General features: G+C 44.7%; 1 protein-coding gene across 2 annotated transcripts in view; it reads right to left on the minus strand.

Moving 5' to 3' along the window:
- Cyfip2 (cytoplasmic FMR1 interacting protein 2) overlaps positions 1-19,831 on the minus strand; it is a 127,989-nt gene that overhangs the window by 12,993 nt on the left and 95,165 nt on the right. For both annotated transcript variants that reach the window (XM_015492672.2, XM_048782724.1), the window contains 2 exons: positions 18,550-18,640; positions 17,052-17,182 (listed from right to left, as the gene is read on the minus strand). In XM_015492672.2, coding sequence (XP_015348158.1) covers positions 17,052-17,182; positions 18,550-18,640 — 222 coding nt within the window. The remainder of the gene's footprint in view (positions 1-17,051; positions 17,183-18,549; positions 18,641-19,831) is intronic.

Genomic DNA, 19,831 nt, shown 5'->3' on the forward strand with positions numbered 1-19,831 from the left:
ACCCACCTAGTGTATCTCACCAACTCCGGTGACGTGATGACCCACTCATTGCCTGTGACTTACCAAGTCTATATTTCCACCACGTACGTACGTATGTATGTATGTATGTATTTATTTATTTGCCAAGTTCTAGACTTGCATACTCAAGGGCTCCTGGCTGGCTGTCCCTGCCTGGATGTGCCATAGCTCAACATTTCTAAACCCGACCTTCTCCCATCTGGGAGTCCTTGCCCACAGAATGGCGCACTCCTCAATTCATCTGCCCATGCATGAGCCTGGGCCTCGTCTTCTTCACCTCTTCAGACCAGCTAGTCTGTGTCCTGGTGTTTCTCGTATCTCTTAATTCTTTCCATGTTGACCATCACAACACCATGAGCTCCTTAAGGGGACGGATGGTGTCTCTCTGCCTCTTATTCCCAGAAATAACATTATGATATGCCTAGCATACACAGTCATTAACTGAATATTCTTACCCCATAAGTGTTTCTTGGATGAATAAGAGAATTTGTCTCTGACAGTCCTCTGAGTTTGAACTTGCAGCTCTCATATCTGCCCGCTTGTTCACCCAACAAGTATTCACTGAGCACCAGGCACTATTCTAGGCTTTGCCAATATGCTGTCAAACAAGTTAGACTAGACCTTTGCTCTACTGGAATTTAACTCGATAGACATATATAAACAAGTAAACAAATGATAAGATTTCAGATAGTGGTAAAATAGGGTAGGGAGTGGGCTGGGAGTGAGGAAGGGTGGTTGGGAAAAAAACTTTAGGGGGCAGTAATATCTGAATAGAGAATGGAATGAAGTGAGGAAGCTCCCTGTATGTAAAGGGCATTTCAGTTCAAGGGCCCTGTGGTAGGGAATAAGCTGGACAATAGTGATGAAAGCAATTATAGTTCACAGAGTAGGAGGCCCTAGGGTAGGGAGCACACAAACCACGTGGGGCCTGCTAAGCAGGGTACGGAGTTTGGATCTTATTTTAAACATAAGGAGGCGCCTCCTGGAGTTTAAGTTGTTCTAAGCAAAGTTCTGCCTCTCACAGCCACACTGCCAAGTTTTCAGTCGCTCCTAGAAGGTTGGCCGTTGTGTGAAGTATCAGCTTTGGATTCTGTGAATATCCATTGATCTGGGGACAGGAAAGAGAAAGCTCCGGGTCCTCTGCAACCAAAGCAAAGTGGCTGCTTTCTTCATTTTTCACGATGAGCTTCTACTTCGGATTTCTTTTGGGGAGAAAAATGCTGTTTTACCAGCTCTGAGCCCATCCCCCACATTCACAAACTGCAGACCCAAGGTTTTCTGGTGCTCTGAGCTGGCGTGCTTCCTGCGTGTTTTCTAGGATGCCATTTGTCTCAAAGAGAAGGATGTGGCCTCCTGAGAGAGGTGGGGACGCATTTGCCTGGAAGGTCATTTGTGTCCCGAGGCATCTAGCTACACACTCTGCAGCACCTTCCGAGGAGGGTGCCTGTCTGGCATTCATTAGCTGAGATCATTGCCACCAATAAAAACGGCCAGTGGGGACACACAAAGAAAGGCCTGTGTGAGCAACAGGAACAAGCTGCCATTGTGGGAGCCGGTGCTAATGGCTGACGACCTCTGTCTCCTCATTATCTTAGAGAGACCCCACCCAGGGGAGGGTCCACTCTGCCCAGGAACCTGCAGGCCATGCTCTGCTGGAAGGGGCCTTACTTGGCCTCTGAAGCCCACTCAGCACTGGTTCCCTTCCCTCTCCTCGTCCCTGTGCCCCCAACTGGGCTCAGATGGTAGCTTTTTGTCATTCAAACTGGCTGCCCTTATGTCCATGAGGGAATCCTTGCCCATGCTGTCTCTCTCTCTCTATAGAATGCTCCTTATCCATCTCCTCATCCCTACTCGTTTTGCTTAGCAATTCCCTTCTTTCAGATCTCAATTCAAACATTTTTCCAGAACACTTTCTGGACACCCCCCCTCCCCAATACCTCCCTGTTCATGTAGGTTTCTGTTAAATGTCCTCCAAGGAGCAATGCTTTTCCTTGTCAGCATTTGAGATCAATCTATATCATATATTCCTCTGTGGAACTGTCTAATATCTATCTTCCCTCATTGGAATTTAACCTCCATAAAGGCAGAAATGAGGTTCATGTTTTTATTATATTTTATTCCCAAAGGTGAACACTATACCTGATATATAGTAAATACTCAAATATCATCTGGAATGAAACTTGGGTGTCTGGCATGTAAGAAGAGATTCTGTTCTCTCAATTCTCTATCTTGTATCTTCCTACATCTCCTTGTTAATGAGACGAGTATTTTCTCTTCAACTTATTGATTACTCGGTATGAAGTGTATGAAATATTTTTTAACAAATGCTCCGTGTCATGGGATTTTCAGCTGTTTTTAATTTTCTATCCCCCTCTCCTCTTCTTCCTACTTCTTCCTACTTGTAAGCATTCACTGTTTTCTACAGTGAATGTTACTTCAAAAATGTAGTCAAAAAAACAAAACAAAAACAAACAGAAAAACCATACCCTCAAAGCAACTAATTCTTAATTTTAAAATCAAAAGCTTTTGAAGTCCTGCTTCTGAAATCAAACGGAAGGAAATTAAATCCTAGCCGGCCACCTTGTCTACAAACAACTATATTTGCACAGGTTTATGCAAATATCATTGTTTCTTTGTTTTAGGCTACATTTAAGGATAAATCACAGAGGTAGAACAGAATATGAATATTATTTAAAAATACAGCTTGATGATATAAACGTGTTAGCTGACAGGGCGTCGGAGGTGGAAGAGCCAGGAGTGTTAGTTTTTTCAGTGTTTCAGTCTTATCCTGGAAAGGAGTCAAGACACTAAATCTAATTACCAAAAGAAAGAGGGGAGGTGTAAGTACATTATCTATGATTACAGGAGGAAACAAAAGAGGTGAGGAGTACTATAATCAAATGCTGAGAGGAAGAGGGGAGAGAAAGAAATGAGCTGAAATCCCATCATTCCCACCAGGGAGTCAATAAATACCATCTAAAGTTGCTAATTATGAAATAGAAGTTATCTCTGTCAAGGGCTATGGAAATAACCGGAAGACCTGGAAAGAAGTGATAAAGACGGGCTGTTTCGGGGCTTGGGGTGTGAGTGGGGAGAGATGCGTTGGAGCCCAGAATGCTGTTTTTCATCATAAGCTCATTTGTATGAGTTGAACTGTGATTGTGTGTGATTAAGAGCAATTTCAATGCAACAGAATGAAGAGGCTGTATTAAATGGTCTCAAAGGGTTCCTCCCTAGAACAGAGTTGGTAACAGCATAATTGCTCTGCTCTTTTGGGGAAGTGGAGGCAGGGAGCTCTCTGAGCATCAACTACATGACAGGTGCTCTATACCTGTCGTCTGCTTTACACTCTAGAGCATTTCTGGGAGGCAGGTCTTCCTGTCCATCCTGTGGATGAGCACATTGAGGCCCTACATGGTTTCCTAACCAGCCCTACCCACGTAGGGAAGGTATGAATGTCTCCAACAAAACTCATATTGACCCAATCCCCAAAGTCACATGTCATGGAATTTGGAGGTGGGATCCTGGGGAGGTTATTGGGCCAGAAAGGCTCTGCACTCATGAATAGGTTAATCCATCTATGGATTAATGGATTAATGAGACAATGGGTTATCTGGAGAGTGAGTCTGTTATCAAAGTTGGTTTGGTTTTGTCTCTTTTTTTTTTTTTTTTTTTTTTGAGGAGGTGGAGATCACACCCAGGGCCTCCTGTATACAAGGCAGGGACTCCACCAAAGTCACGACTTCATTTTTTCTCAGGCCCCTACCTTATGATACCCTGAATTACTCAGCACTCCGTAGCTTCCTCCAGCAACAAGCCCTTCACCCTTTTCTATCCCAACCCGCAGAAAGGTAAGTAATGAATTTATTTTCCTTATGAACTATCCAGTCTCAGGTATGTAGTTTTAGCAACAGAAAATAGACTAAGACAGGAAGTTTGAAATGGTTTTCCCCTCATTATATATACATGTTACGAAAAACACAATTATCAAAAGTACGAGAAAATCACTTAAAATTTTATCACTTGAGAAACTTCAACTTGCTCATATCAGGATCATTTGTTGATTTAATGGATTTTTGGTCATAACAACTACTATTCTTTAAACTTTAAAAAAAAAAGTGACATACATATATAGTTTAAAAAATGACAAGAGGCTGGAACCATCTTCTAGTCCCCGTCCCACCACCCAAACAGGAAATCACTGATACTTCTATTCCCCAGAGGTAACCTCTAATCTGAATTTGTGTAAATAACTTAATGGTGGTGTGCTGGTGTAATTCCAAAGTACTGGACCACTTAAGATGTCAACTTATACCTTTTAATTCTTTCCTCCCAACTCACAAAGTTCTCCACTTAATCTTATCCATCTAACAGAATTCCACTTGAATTTCACCTTCCAGGAGTTCCCCAAACCCCTCCTGGCCACAGTGCCTTTTCTTTTTAATAACTGATCAGAGATCTTATTCATTCAAGGCCCCACTAAGCTGTCTGTAGACTGCTGAACTGTCTGGCCACAGTCTGCTTCTGATGGAGAAGAAAGGCAATGACCCACATGTTATGCAAACGCTGACTGGGTGAGTCTTCTTGGAGGGACCAGCATGCCTGGGACCTGCATTTTGTCTGATATGAGAGGCCAATGAGAAGAACATGGAGAACATGGGTATAATGTGATCTAGAGTTCAAACATGAAGTTCTGACTAGGACAGATCTAAGCAGAGATAAAGTCCCTTATTCACAGGACAAATAGGAGGTATCTACTACCCTCATGGTTCTTTGCAGGGAGCTGGAATGCAGAGTGAGGGAAACCTCATGCACAGTCCTTACAGGACAAAAAAAAAAAGCAGAGGCATTTTTTTTTTTTTTACAAGAGCTAAACTTGGGACATGCACGAGTCCTCTGGACAATCAATTCAGATGGGGGCAGGATGACTGGAAATGCTTTTTGGTAAAGGAAATACTAACTAGAGACCTGAACCAGGGTGTTAGGTGAAAAAGAACAGCATCTGCAAAGTCCCCAGTGCAAGAGACACCATGGTGGGCCAGGCACTGAGGCCACTGTGTGCAGTGTTGGGCGAGGTGATGTGAGATCAGGAAAGGGGGCCAAGCAGGAGGCAGAGTGAGTGGAATGTGAAAACTGTGCTTAGATGTTCGGATGCTACTGTGGTGGCTTCCATCAGGGAAATGGAGTATCAGAGCTCCACCTTCTGGCTGCAAGGGAGAGAAGGGAATTGGGGGTGGGTGGGATGGGGAGGAGTATTGAAACCCTCCAGGCAAGAGAGGCGGGCAAGGTGTAGGGTAAAAGGGGACAGAGAGGAGGAAGTAGCTGCCATAGACCAGATGACTGGATATGAAGAGAGAGAGGACATGAGGCCACACGAGGCCTCTTCTTAGATTTGGGGGACATGGTGTGTTTGCAGGAGGGAGATGAGATCAGATGTGGGTGAAGCCAGCTTCTGATGTCTGTGGACATCCAAGGAATCATGTCTAGAAGGGAACTCTGGATAAAAGGTCTTGGGCCTCATGGGGTAGATCTGGACTTGTAAGTCACCAACACAAGGAAGGAACTGATCCCAGAGGAGAGGAGATACAGGAGCATGGGTGTGTGCAGGTGGGTGCTTCTCAAGGTGGCCAGGCACCTCTGACTATATGTGACTAGTGACCCAGTAGCACCCGAGATCAAAGAAAGACTGACAGATTCCAGGTCCATCCTGTTCACAACCTGAATGGGGATGAAAAGCCACCCTCCTGGCCAGAGGCAGGGAAGAATGTCACCATTATACATAGGGTGTGACTGCTTTCCTCCCTTTTCAGGCAAAACAGAATCCTTAAGGTGCAACAGGAGAAGTTGCCACCTGTTTTAGTCAGCTTTTCTTGCTGCTGTGACTAAAGGACCTAACCAGAACAACTATAAAGGAGGAAAGGTTTATTCAGAGGTTGCAATCCATCAATAGCTGGCTTGATTCCTCAGGTCTTCAGATGAGGCAGAAGAAAGTGTCAGAGGGAAGCAGCTCATATGGTGAGCAGAAAGCAGAGAGAGGTCTCCACTTGCCAGATACAAATATATACCCCCAAATCATGCCCCCAGTTCCCACCACCTGCAGCCATACCCTACCACTTTAGTTACCACTGTTAATCCCTATCAGGGTATTAATTCACTGATTGGGTTGTAAGAGTCTTAACCCAATCATTTCTCCTCTGAACTTATTTGCATTGTCTCACATGTGAGCTTTTGGGGGACAGATCACATCCAAACCATAAGTTTTTGCTTTTTAAGCTCTGGGGTCTTCACATTGATCACCTTGTTTAATTACTAAGAACTCAGAGGTAGGTACTTAGCCCCAACATAGGGTAGACTAACATTTCTAGGGTCTCAAAACTTACCAAGTACACAGATGAGACTTGAATCAGGATTTCTGAGTCTAAAGATCTGCCCTTTCCAACAGAGTGCTCACATGCCTGAAACCAGGCTGTCTTACTTCATGTGACAGTCTCTGCATTTAATGACACCAGCTCTTCCTTTGTGAGGTACTGCATGTTCCTTTGGATGCAGGCAGAGCATAAGTGAATTCAGATCACTTCTTACCTAATGAGCTGGAGTTCTGGCCTCCCAGGATTATCATCATCCATCTTTTCTAAAACCAATCTCAGCCTGCTGAGTTTTAGAATCCTGGATGGAACAAAGATCTTTTTCAGAGGGACAAAGGCAGGAGGGTTCTCCTGCATCTCTACCATGTTGCAAGTTAGAAATGCCGAATTAAAAATTCCAAGTGGCCAGCTGGAACCTGCTGGGTGGTACGTGTTTGCCAGCACCTGATTCTCCCTCAATAGTCATTAGGTACAGAAGGACACATCCTCAGAACCATTACGCTACAGTAGGGGGGCAAGGCTGGACCCGTACTGCAGCAATGCAACAGCAAAGGCCCCTGGGAACTGTTTATTACAAATGACCAGAACATGAAATCAGCAAGTTCATAGATAGGAAATATAAAATGGAATTAAGCTTGAGAATTAACTGGAACACAGACCTCCAGTCCTTCTGCCACTTTGCTGCTGCCTTGAAAAGCAAACAGCTGACTGGTGAGTCATACCCAGGTGGCACCTGTGTGGGCATTTCAGGAGGTGAGTTTTCTCCTAGGCACTATCGCAACAGAGGAGGACAAACTCCAGTGCCTACAATGTTGGGTCAACAGGGCAGTTTCCAGGGGTCTCAGACCACTGCTGCTGTCACTGGGAGATAATGATGGCATTGTGTGTGTGCGCGCGCGCGCACGCGGTTACTGGGGAACGGAACCCAGTGCTCCATGCATGGTAGGTGGGTGCCCTACCTGATATGCATCCTCAGCCCCTGATGGGGCCCTCATAGCTTTGTGGGATGGGAGTTCACCTCCAGCACAGATGACAAGTGTGGCCTAGGGTTGCTGTGTATGGTTTCTACAGAGTAGACAGCCCACGGGCCTCATATCCTAGTGGGTGTGGTGCCAGTCATGAGAGAGATTGCTCTTAACGAACCTTTTCCACAAAGGATCTATTTGTACCCCAGCATCTTCCCAACTTGTCCTGCTGTCTTTACAGTGTGGATGGGTTGTGCAGCCAGGGAGGGGATGAGCTAAAATATATGGGCCTGGAGGAGTAAACATGGCTAAGTGCTGAATTTTCCAGGGCTTGTGGGTCAAAGGTGAGGGTTTGATTGGTGAGTACAATGAGGAGCCACATGTTCTGATTATGACTGTATCAAGATCCTTCTGCTATACGTGGAGAAGTCAGCTGTCATTTTGTCCCCTGATGCTTTGCCCGTTAGTAAATTTCCCCCTTAGCAGGTCCCTCCGTCGGCTCAAGCACAGAAAGGCAGCCCTCAGAGAAGCTAAGTGTGTGACATCTCTCTCATACCTAATATAGGGAGGAAGCACTATTGTTCATCTTCACCTATAAGAGCCCCTGCAGCAGAAGGTGAGTCTTACTGCCATGGCCAGTCTAAAGGAAGGGTGGACAATGGAGTGTCTCTAGGACCACACCTAGGTCTGAAGGGACCCCTGGCCAGCATCCCTGGTTCCATTTGCCTTTTCCTCTGATCCTGAACTGATATTTCCTGATAGTAAATCAAACAGATGGTCAGTATGAGTCATCACTGAGCTTGGTGCAAGCAGATGCCTGTATATAAATTTAAAAAATGAGGTCAGAAGCAGCTTCAGGGCATAAGTTACCAAGAATAAATCTTGCCAGCTAGCGGAAGTAGCAGGAAGAAATGAAACCCCTCATAACTTTTCTTCCTCTCTAGACTTACTAATGACCCCTTTCCTTCTTTTGGTTCTCTGATGAGGTTTTCTATCCCTCCTTGGCATTATGAAAGGTGCTAATTATATAAAATATTTGGAAATATTTGCGCATCTTGTCATCTGCTATAATTCTGATCTCTTGAATCATTCAAAAGTACATTAAACACATGGTTACTTCAGCCCTAAACCCTAAAAACAAGAACAGATGTCTATATAACCTCAGTATTGAAACCATCTAGATTTTAAGCTTCTTAATATATAATCACTAAAATTTCCTCAATTATATTTTATATGTTTTTAATATATCTTTTTTGTACCAGGGCCCATGATGGGGTTTCTAAAGTGTGAATAATAGATTAACTGCTCTACAAAACAAAAAACTCTGAAGCAACACCATTACCAAAAGTTCCAGGATCACCTCATTTGAGATCTTCACTTCTGCATCTGGAGAATTTTCTCTCTGGAGTTCATGAGAGAAAATTCCCACTTCCACTGGTACCTTTAGCTTGTACCAATGTCATGCTAATGCTATTACTCTCACAACGTGACAACCGCACATGCATTATGTTTATGAGACAACTAATCATTAGATGGTTAATTAGAACCAAGGCCTGCTATAAATTTGGCCTTTGTCATGAGAGAAAACATTTTTAGAATCAAGATGCACAAATAATTTGTAAGGAACCCACCTCAAGACTCTTAAAGGGATTTGTATTTTATTTTTGCATTGCTTTCAGTCTTAAAATGTTCTTTTTGTGTTATAAATCTTCATGGTCTATCAGTTTTAAATTAAGTATATCAAATACCAAAAAAACCTGGAATGTTCCCAACTTAGTCTGAGACTACTAAGGGATTCGATTTCTCTTGGCTAAAGGATATCTCATAGATTGTGTGTGTGTGTGTGTGTGTGTGTAAATGATTCACTGTGATCCTAAGGATATGAAACAGCATAAGACTCTACCCCGAGGCTCCATTCCTGATTGACAAACTACCATTTTTAGCTGATTTACTAAAGGGAATCATCAAACCAATCTCAAAATCTCAAAACAACATTTCCTTAAATAACTTTTAGCTCTGGGTTTTGAGGCCACAAAAAGACAATTAACACTAATGCATTATGTTTTCATATCTCTGACAAGTAATTGAAAAGAAATGAGCTGGGAAAACTGGAGGCTGAAGCACCCCAGCCCAGGATCCCCATTCTGGTGGGAGAGGGGGGATGAGGGCCTGGGCCTACCCAGAGAGCCGTGGCTCTAAACATTTCCTTATATGGATGAACATATTAGTGTGAGTGTTTCCTGCATACTGATGTTAAGCCCCAAGGAGACGGGGCCGGTGGAGCAGGCAAAAAATCAGGCTTCCATCCCCCATGACACTCCTCTGTGCAGAAAACACCAGCTGCAGTTTCCAGGCCTTCATCTGAGACTCCACTTGCAGGGGAAGGCTCTTCTGAGATGCTCCATCTGTTCCTGCCCATGGGCTTCTCCCTTCTCTGTTGCCCTAGCTGAATGAGGCAGTAATAATCTTACCCTAGTCTGTGTGGGCTGTGTGTGTTCTTTTCCCATCAACCTGTGCCTCCCATGATGAATGCTATACATTACAATGTCTCTCCTCCACCCCTTCCCTCTGTCAAGGGCTCAGAGAATAATTATTTTGGGATCAGAATCATGTCTGATCAGCTGGAAAAGATCTACAGCTAAGAGATGGTGGCCTAGAAAGTGGCTTTCCCTTGGTCCCATGCCAGTGCCAACCAAGGTGAACATTTTCCAAGATGGGACTAGAGGTATAAGGGAATGGTATTTAATAATAATGACCTGTTCTTTCCTTTTGAGTTGCCTGTCAATCTTTCTGACAGCCTTCACTGGAAAACCTTCATCTGGAGCCTGCACTTTTTAGTGGAAGTGATAAGTTTGAAAAGTTGATTTAAATAAATGACCATGTAAATAACAGATCAGTGATCTGAAGAGATGGCAAAAATTGTGACAGGTAAGTCCCAATGCCTAAGCTTGGAATACCAGCCCAAGAAGATCAGGGGTTCTCCACTCTGGTTGTACCTTAAGATCAAGGGCAGAGCTTTCAGAATTCCTGGGTCCACTCCCAGAGACTTTGTTTTCCCTGGCGTGAGATGGGTGTCTGACATCAGGATTTTTAGTTTTCCAGATGTAGATTTTAATGAGTAGCCCAAGTTGACACCATTGTACCACACTACTTTTTTGGAGACATCCGCTGTGTAACTCCACAGAACCAACTCTGTTGTGACCTTAAGCCCTCAGCTTCCAGGCACTCTGTCCATTGGTGTCTCCCCATAGAAAAGGCCCTGCCTGACACAGGCTCTGATTTCTCAGTAGCTCCTGGAAGGCTAATGAAATTAGCAAGGACTGAGTTGGCTTTGGACAATGGTGACTGATAGCCTGTCTCAAGAGGAATGCTGGTGTTTTGAGGATCTCAGGGGTGAGCAGGCACACTTCATTTGGACAAATGAAATGAAATGAAATGCCCTCCCCCTCATTCTTAGTCATTAAGCCCGGTGTGGCCCTCGTAGAGATCATTTCTATCTCCTGCCTGTTTCTCGAGATCAGTCCTTTTATACCGTTTCACTGTATTGAAGAATACTCAGGCTGCTGGTGTCTAAATGTTTCAGATCAGAAACTTTCATCAGCAAAACTTTGAGCAAACCCATCAACTGACAATTCATTTTTATCAACTCTTGCTGCCACTGTCAGACTGTGAACGAAAGGGTTTGTTGTTGTTTTTGAGTAAAGAGTTAATAGCTATGAGATCACCTTGTCCGCTATCTGTCCACTCCTGGAGGTCCAATCCTCCATGTTGTCAACTCAGGGGGTGGACAGTGAGTAGTTCCATCAGAGATGGGGTGCGTGCTTCCCCTCTGAGCCCATGGGGACTCTTGGGCACGTTCTGCAGAACCAGTGATTCTCAGACCATCTTGCCAGGTCCTGATATGCTGATAAGCCTAGCAGGTTTGTTCTCAAGATTAGGCCATGCCTGGAAAAGTGTCAAGACACTTGAAACCATAAAGCTACCCAAGGGCAAGGAACTAATAGAAGTCCAGCTGTCTCCCTTCCACACAGCCTGGCTATTTTCAATCAATAACATACCCTGGTTCTGGTATTGGGCTGGAAGTAGGGTTCACACAGAAAGGCTGAGGGGCACTGTTGAGGGTGCCCACACAGAGAGAGCATGCTTCTTGGGTAGCCAGGGAGGTTACCCTCAGAAGGGTAGGCAAAATAACTCTGGATCAAGTATAGGTAGGAATGTAGAGTGAGTCTGTGATGGGCGACTGAAAGCAGGCATTTGATTTTTACTTTCCTTGAATTCAATTTATGTACATTTAAGTGTGCAACTATTTCCTTTTAAGGAGGAAAGCAATAAATGTTAATTGTAATAAATTCAAATAGTAATCTAGAATGTGAAGTAAAAAGCAAGAGACCTTTCTCCTGCTCCTGACTCCCTGGGTGTCCCCACAGAGGTAGCCCTTCTTCTGAGCTTGGTGAACATTCCTTTTATGACTAACTTAACAATTAGTTTTATGTGAGAGAAGTTAATATTTATGAAAGGACATAAAAACATCTGGAAAAATAACCTTTGGAAAATGAACAGTGATTACTTTGGTGTGACAATGTGGTTTTAGTTTTCTTTCTGCTTCTCTGGGTTTTCTGTCGAGGAATTTATTTTGATGGTGTAATGAGGACAATAGAACTGGAAAACAGGGACTATAAAGTAGAAGTCAGAGACGGGGGTGGGGGCCAGATGTGGGGCTGGACCAATGCAACAAAGTAATCCATCTAAGAAGCTCAACTACACCTTTCTATACTCCAGTGGGCTTCTTGTCCCAATCCTGCACTAGGTGTGACCCTGGGAAAACTCGATGCCTTCTTGGGGCTTCAGTTTTTCCATCTGCCAGATGTCAAGTTGCACTTGGTAAGTGGTAGGTTTTGTCTTCCAGAGGAATATCAGGCAATAATACCTGGAGCCATTGCTGGTCAGCACATCTGAGGGGGGAAGCTACTGGCACCTAGTGGTCAAGGTCAGAAATGCTGCTCTACATCCTTCAAGGCAGGACACCCGGTACAACAAAGGATTCTCTGACCCTGGTGTCGGATACCTCCAGGGTAGGTATCTGAAACCTTCCCCAGATCTGGTGTGTGTCTGAATTGGTGAGCTTCAGTGCAGACTCTCCTACCTCCTGGAAAGGAAGTAGTGTTCCCAAATGACTCCTCAGAGTGTTTCTGTGGAATGAGCAACAGGGTCTGAAGACCTGGGCAAGAAACTATGCAGGAATGGCCGCCTGCTTCCCAGAAATTCAGCCTTCTACCACTCACATGTACGAACAGCGCCCTCTCCTGGTAGGTGAGGGCACAAACAGTGAGCTGATGACTAGAAAATGACAGAATTGAAAACTTGGTGATTGATTCCCTCTTTCCTCTAATGACCACCTTATGATTTCCCAGCCTGAGGTGCCAGAAGAAACACTTGATGTTCATAACGATTTCCTTTAAAAACATGAGACATATAAGCAGATACTTAAATATTAATTTCAGATTAGATCCCACAACTATTAAGAGCCCGTTATGATCAGACCATTTATGAAAACTTGATACACAAACGGCCTAGTACCACCCCTACAGAGGGAGGGAAAGGGGCTTTTCACCAAAAAGAGTGAAGTTGGATCTCTGCCTCCATTAAGACCAAAGATCCATTCCAAATGAATAACAGACTTCAAGTTCTGTTCAGCTTTGAAAGATTAGACTCCGAACTTTCAGAAGACAACATATCTTCATAACTTTGAGGAAGATTTTCTAAGTGCATCACAGGGCACCAACCAGAGATAGATGCCCTAATCTCTGAGAACTATTTCACCAAAAGATAAGCCACATTGATACATTTGCAACACATGCATCTGTAGTGTCTAATGGTTATAAGCCATTAAAGAAAACACAATTTAAAAATGGGCAATGATGTAGAATGGCACTTTACAAAGGAGGGATTCCAAGTGGCCCGTAACATGTGGGAAGGGGCTCAGAATCACTAAAGAAATAAAAAATGTAATGAGATCAAGATTCACCCACCAAAATGGCTAGGATTAAAAAGGTGGACAAATTCAGTTCATGAGGATGTGAAGAAATTTTGGAATGGGAGTATAAATTGATAAAATGAATGTGTAAAGTTGCTTGGTGTAGTACTTACTGGAGCTAATCAAGTTTACCTAATAAAAATAACATGCATTCACCAAAAGATAGCTACAAGAATAGTCATAAGGATACAAAACTAAACAACCCGAATGTTCGTCCACAATAAAATGGATAGTTCAATTAGTATATTCATGCAATGAGAATACTCGGTCATGAAAAGAGAACCATCCACAACTTGAACTGCACAGACATGATGTTGAACAACAGAGGTCATACAGGAAAGGGAATCATACTGGATATGAGTCCATTCATAAGAAGTTACATGCGAAGGACAGACAACTCATTTTTGGGATATCAGAATCATTTCTTTGGGGGCACTTATGATGCCCTAAAGGAACAATCTACAACAGTGCAAGTGTTTTGTTTATAGACCTGGTGGGTATTACCTGGGCGTGTCCCTTGATCCAGCTATTCACTTGAAACTTTATGCCTTTGTATGTTACACTTTAAAAACACCAAAAATTTTCTCTAATATATACTGAATTTTGAGAAACAAATACATATCTTAATGAAGAAAATATTTGTCTAAGTAATCTTTTAAATTTCTATTTCCTCTGTCTACATATTAAAGTTATATTAATGTCTCTTATAAAAGGCAAGAAGGTATTTTAGCATATGACCAATATGGAATCCACAAGAGAATAGTGAAAGACAAAATTACACAAAGGCAGATGTCACAAAAGAAAAACGGACAAAAGCCTTCTCACTTACCTTTTTGTACTTTTCAGTACCCTCATTCTTCTAGAGCTAGTACATGTTATTATTTTAAAATTAATTTTAGGTGAAGAGTACATGAACATATTTTCCTTGTTGGAAATGAAGACATTTCAGATAAGGGTAAAGCCCCTGTTGACCTCTAACCCTGGTTTCCTCCCTGACCTGTAGAGAAAATGAGTATGTATTTCCCACATTTCTTCTTGGTGTGGTGTTATTTTGTGGGTTTCATCTTCTATACATGATGTCACAATGTGGCTTGTCTAGGAACTTGCTGGTTTTCCTCTCCACATTTCTTATGCTGATATGTGGAAAGCTATATCGCTTTACTTTTTTTTTTTTTTTCCTGTACTTGGGATTGAACCCAGAGGTGCTTATCCACTGAGCCACATCTCCAACCGTTTTTCTTTTGAGACAGGGTTTCACTAAGTTGCTTAGAGCCTCACTAAATTGCTGAGGCTGGCTTTGAACTCATGATCCTCCTGCCTCAGCCTCCCGAGCCACTGAGATTACAGGTATGTGCCACCATGGCCAGCTCACTTTACTCTTTTTAACTGCTTCAGAGTCTTCCAGAAGTATGGATGTTACACTGTTCATACAGCTATTCCTCTATGGATGGCCATCAGTCTTTCTGAATTGCTTTACTATTCTATTTAATAAGAACAATTGATGTCACATGAATATTTAATTCTGGTTTCCTATACTAACAAGTTCCAGGATGTTCAGGCCCCATTTTACTATCAGAAAGCCCAGCCTTTGCTTGATGATTTCCCCAACTTTCAAAGCAGCCAGGGGAACACAGCTTTGGTGAGCCCTGATTCCTGTCCTGGTCACCCCACCCCACCCAGCCGTCTAGGCTGGGATCGAATTGGAAGAGAGAGAGAGAGAGATCTGCTGCTGCATCCTGTGACTCAGGTGAACTGCTTCCCTCTCGGGTTCTCCACAGGGGCTAGGTGCATCTGTGCTGCTGAGGTCCCTTTCCACTGGGAAAGTCTTTGCTCCTGAGTGTCTTGCTCTCCTTGCTAATACATGCAAGTGACCACCCAGACAGGGAGGGGGTAAGCTGAGAAATATTTTCCTTTTCTTGCAGCCCCCATTATTTGCCTGCATCCTGGTGTGAATTGATGTTCTTCCTGAAAGGAGGAGCTGACCCACCCTCCCCACCTCCACATCTCCTGGTACCCCACAGGCCTTGAGCTGTGTTTTCCCTTCTCATCCCTGTGACTTCTGAAGGCTTGGTTGCCATAGCAACCCAGGCCCACTGAACCATGCTAACAACCTGTTATTTAAAGAGAAGCAATTAGCCCTCTCCAGAGTCCATTTAAAGGGGCAACAGAGGAGCAATTATTCCTCAGAGGAAGAGCAACAGTCCCCATTTCAGAGCCTCAGGGTTGGAGGGAACAGCTGGCACAAGACCCTTGATTGAAGATGAGGACATGGAGGGACGGGGTACACAGGCTCACCTGCGTCACCCAGACTAGGAGGCCAGGAGCGCTCTCGTGCTCTCTGTCTGCATCTTTCTACCTTTGTTCCTGTCTCCCTCCTTCCCCTGTCCCTCTTGTCCGTGGGCTTGCTGCCTCCATGATGACCACTGGACTTCAAGCTGTCTTGTCCTTCCCCTGCTGTCCAGTTAGTTCTCCCCCAACAGCGCCTTTGAGAGTCGGATCTTCTCCCTGCTCCAGGCCTCTCTCAGCTTTCTGTGGTGGCCAGGAGAGGAGCCCCTCTGCTCAGCTCCTATCTCTGTCCCCTCTGCCTCTGCATTCCAGCTCACTCTCGGGTCCTCTCTGTTCCCTACAGCTATCAAGCTCCATTTTCTCCAAAATTAGAATATCCCTCCCGACACTGCCATCAATCCTGATCCTGCTACCCTGCGGTTCCTTCACAGCGAGTGCCAGTGTCTGTGGATGACTTTGTCTTCAGAACAAAGGTGGGAATACTTTGTCTCTTATTCACGGCCACCCTCCATACCCTAGAACTGCACCTGGCAGGAAGCTAGCTCTCACATCTGATGCTGAATGCACTGATGAAGGGATCCTCAGAGCTCCCCGGTGCATCCGGAGGGTTACGCATCCCCACAGCCACATCCTCCATCTCCTCCCACTGCTCAGGGCTGACCAGTTCCCCCTCTCCTGGAGGACTGGGCCCACCCCACATGGAGAACAGACAGCATTGGGGAAGAATGTGGAAGACACAGCTCTTGATAAGATAAATCCCATTCACGGATTAGGGATGGGAGTTCAGACAAATAGCACTGCTACCGATTATTCCATTCTTACTGCATGCATTCTATGAGCATTATCTCTCCTTAGCCTTTAGATAACCCTGCAGGGAAAAATCATGTCACCCATAGCAAAAATGAAGATAACGCAGCATCCTGTCCTCTCAGAATGGAAAAGCGCCCCAGGAAAATTCCTTTGCATTTTCCAGGAGGCCTGCCCAGGAAAGTCCTTCCTTAGCCCCAAGACCACTTCAGGCTCTGTTTTATGTCCCCTCTGGGCCCTGTGCTCATCCCTCATGGCACTTGTGATTGTGAACACATCATTTCTATGTCAACACATAGGGGGCAGGGGACAGGGACTGGCTACCTCTCAGCATAGCATTGGCCCATGGTGGACGGAAAACCAAGATTTGGAGGGTGCCCAGAGGCCCAGGGGCAGCTGGTGAGGGGAAGAGCTCAGGTCTAATTTCAGGGCCACTACTCCATGCAGCTTTCTGATGGTCATAGTCACCTGAACGTGAAACGAAAGCGCCTACACATACTTCAGCCTCAGCATCTGGTTGTGGTGTTGTCCCTTCTAGCCTGGAGCCGCCGTGATTGCTTTGGGCTTGGGACTTACCAGCGCTTGCTCTATGAGGAGGCAGAACAGGATGGCATTGCCCACCTCCCTCAGGCTCTGGAACACGTCTGTTTTGAGCTCTGCATACTCGATGATGTCCTTCAGCTGGTGGTGGAAGAACTCCAGGATCCCTGGGAGATGAACAGAATGGTTGGTGGGAAGCTGACCCTGTGCAGCCAGGTTTACGGGAAGCACTGACTGAGCGGTAGCCCCAGACCTGACTCTCGGATAACACAAGCTCAAGCCATGGGACCCCTAAGTGAGGGAGCAAGGTGGGATTTCTTGTGGGGTTCAGTATTTGAAAAAGCTCGGGAAGCTGGAACAAAATAAAACACAAACACAAATGGAACAGGTCTTCTGATCTATTTGTCTCCAAAAATTTGCCTGACTTCTTAATAATGACACCAACTAGTATTTATAGGCATTAGATATTGTGGTAGGCATGTTATCTGCAATCCCATCTAGTTTTTTTTTTTCCAGATTTTAAGCTACATTACTACTCCTTAATAAGAGTACTTCTCATTTTAATTAGTGCATTATAATGATATATCTGAGCAGGATTCATTGGGATACTTGTGTATGGACATGGCATAATCTGGGAGACTTTATTTCCCAGCACTTCCACAGCCCCCCTTTCCTCCCTCCTTCTTGACCTCCTTGCTATATTCTATTGGTCTCCCTTTTATTTTCGTGAGATCCCTTTTTTTAATTCCCTTTCTCCCCCACCCTCATGAGAGAAAACATTCGACCTTTGACTTTGAGTCTGGGTTATTCCACTTAGCCTGATGTTCTCCAGTTCTATCCATTGACAAGCAAATGACATCATTTCATTCTTTGTGGCTGAGTAAAACTCCACTGTGTATACACACCGCATTTTCTTTTGTAATATCTCATTTACTACTCATAACAATACCATTAGCTAGGCACTGTTACCTGTTTTCAGAGAAGGTAAATAACATACCCACAATCACACAGCAAGTCAGTGTGGTAGCTGGGATTGGACATTAGAGCTTTTGGCTTTATCCCTTTCCTATTGTGAATCACAGTACCCAGTACTGGACATGTTGATTTTTTTTTGAAACTAAATTCAGTCTCCATTACCCCCCATTCTCCAGTCCCCAGGTCGAAAGGCAAAAAAAAAAATATGTTTGTAACTCGCCCAAGATATGTCACCTGCACCACCATCAGGGCACTAGCCATCTCCACACAGAAAGTCTCTGAGAGAGACAGAGCTCCAGACCATGATCGCCCTTAGGAAGCCTTGGCTATTCATATTTAAATGCTCTCACTGGACAGTGGTGTTGTGAGGCAGGCCCAGCAGACATCATTTACCTCCACCAAGGGAGATTAAGACAAGTTCAAGGCTGCCTGGCTGGGGACTGTGCTAGGATGCAAAGATCCTGGGTTCCCGGGCAGGTTAGAGATGCAGAGTCCCAGGGGGATGGTCACAGCTCCCACCCCAACATGGGGCAGTTTCCATTATCTTCCCATCACCAACCTGGGGAGCCGTACTCGTGCCGGGGCAGGCGGCATATCTTGGGCATCACCTCGATCAGGGTCTTCACATACTGGAGAATGGTTCCTTGGAGCTGCAGAAGAAGAGTACAGGTGGGTGAGCTAGTCCACTGCTGCTGTGGGCACGGCTGGCCTCAGGGCCAGGCTACTGAGGCACACAAAGGTTGTGCAGAGGTCTGTAGGGCACTGAAGTGTGGGGACAGCCTTATGATCCTCTGTAAGTCAGAAAGGAGCTCTCCTTCCTCTCATGGGCTTACAGACTTGAAAGAGGAAACATTTCTAGGCATGGGGTCCTTCCTAGGGTTGGAAATGTTTATGAAATCCAGATGAAGAGCTAAAATGAAATGTGGGCAGGGAACTGTGGCGATTAGGACACATTATCTAATTTAAGCATGGAAAATTCATGGCACGTTCATTCCTCCCACGTCCAGGGCAGACATCTTTAAGCAATTACCTTGTTTTCCTGTTTGACTCTGCATTTAGCAGCCCAGTCTTTAACAACCCACAGCTGCTGCCAAGGAGAGCTAGCAGGTGAATCCTGCTTGCTGTTCCTGACCTGGTTGGTTATACGCTACTTTCTATTTTGTCATCTAATATTTTTAAGAAAGTCTTGTTTGCATGTTCTGGTCTTGCAATGAATGAAGGTATAGATACCCTACTTGGGGCAAATACAGAATGGTGGGAAAGGGACACAGAAATCCCTTGAAGATAGTGCAGTATTGATAAAAGTGCTCAGAAAAAAATGCCAAGGGAGCTGAGCACGGTGGGGCATGCTTGTAATCCCAGCTGCTCCGGAGGCTGAGGCAGGAGGATGGCGAGTTCAAAGCCAGCCTCAGCAAAAGTGAGGTGCTAAGCAACTCAGTGAGATCCTGTCTCTAAATACAATAGAAAACAGGGCTGGGGATGTGGTTGAGTGCCTCTGAGTTTAATCCCCAGTACCACCCCTCCCACAAAAAAGAAAATCTCAAGGGGACAAAGTATGGTGATTGATTAGAGATGTCTGTCATAGGCATAGGAGTGGGAAAAGGCAGCACATGTGTCATGGATTGGCCATGCTCAGATTAACTTAGCACAGCACAGCTGGCTAGCATGAGCAGCCATTAGCAGGCCATGAAGGTCAAAATGAGGACCGCTAAATTGACTCATCCAAACAAGAAATGAATTCAGGGCCTGAAACAGAGAGGTAAATCCATAAGTCAAAAGCTGCTTAGAAATGTGCTTTTAGGAGTCACCAGGAGATGAGGGCCAAGGGAAAAGTGGAGCAA

This window comes from Marmota marmota, unplaced genomic scaffold (assembly GCF_001458135.2).
Source record: "Marmota marmota marmota unplaced genomic scaffold, marMar, whole genome shotgun sequence".
Taxonomy (NCBI): domain Eukaryota; kingdom Metazoa; phylum Chordata; class Mammalia; order Rodentia; family Sciuridae; genus Marmota; species Marmota marmota.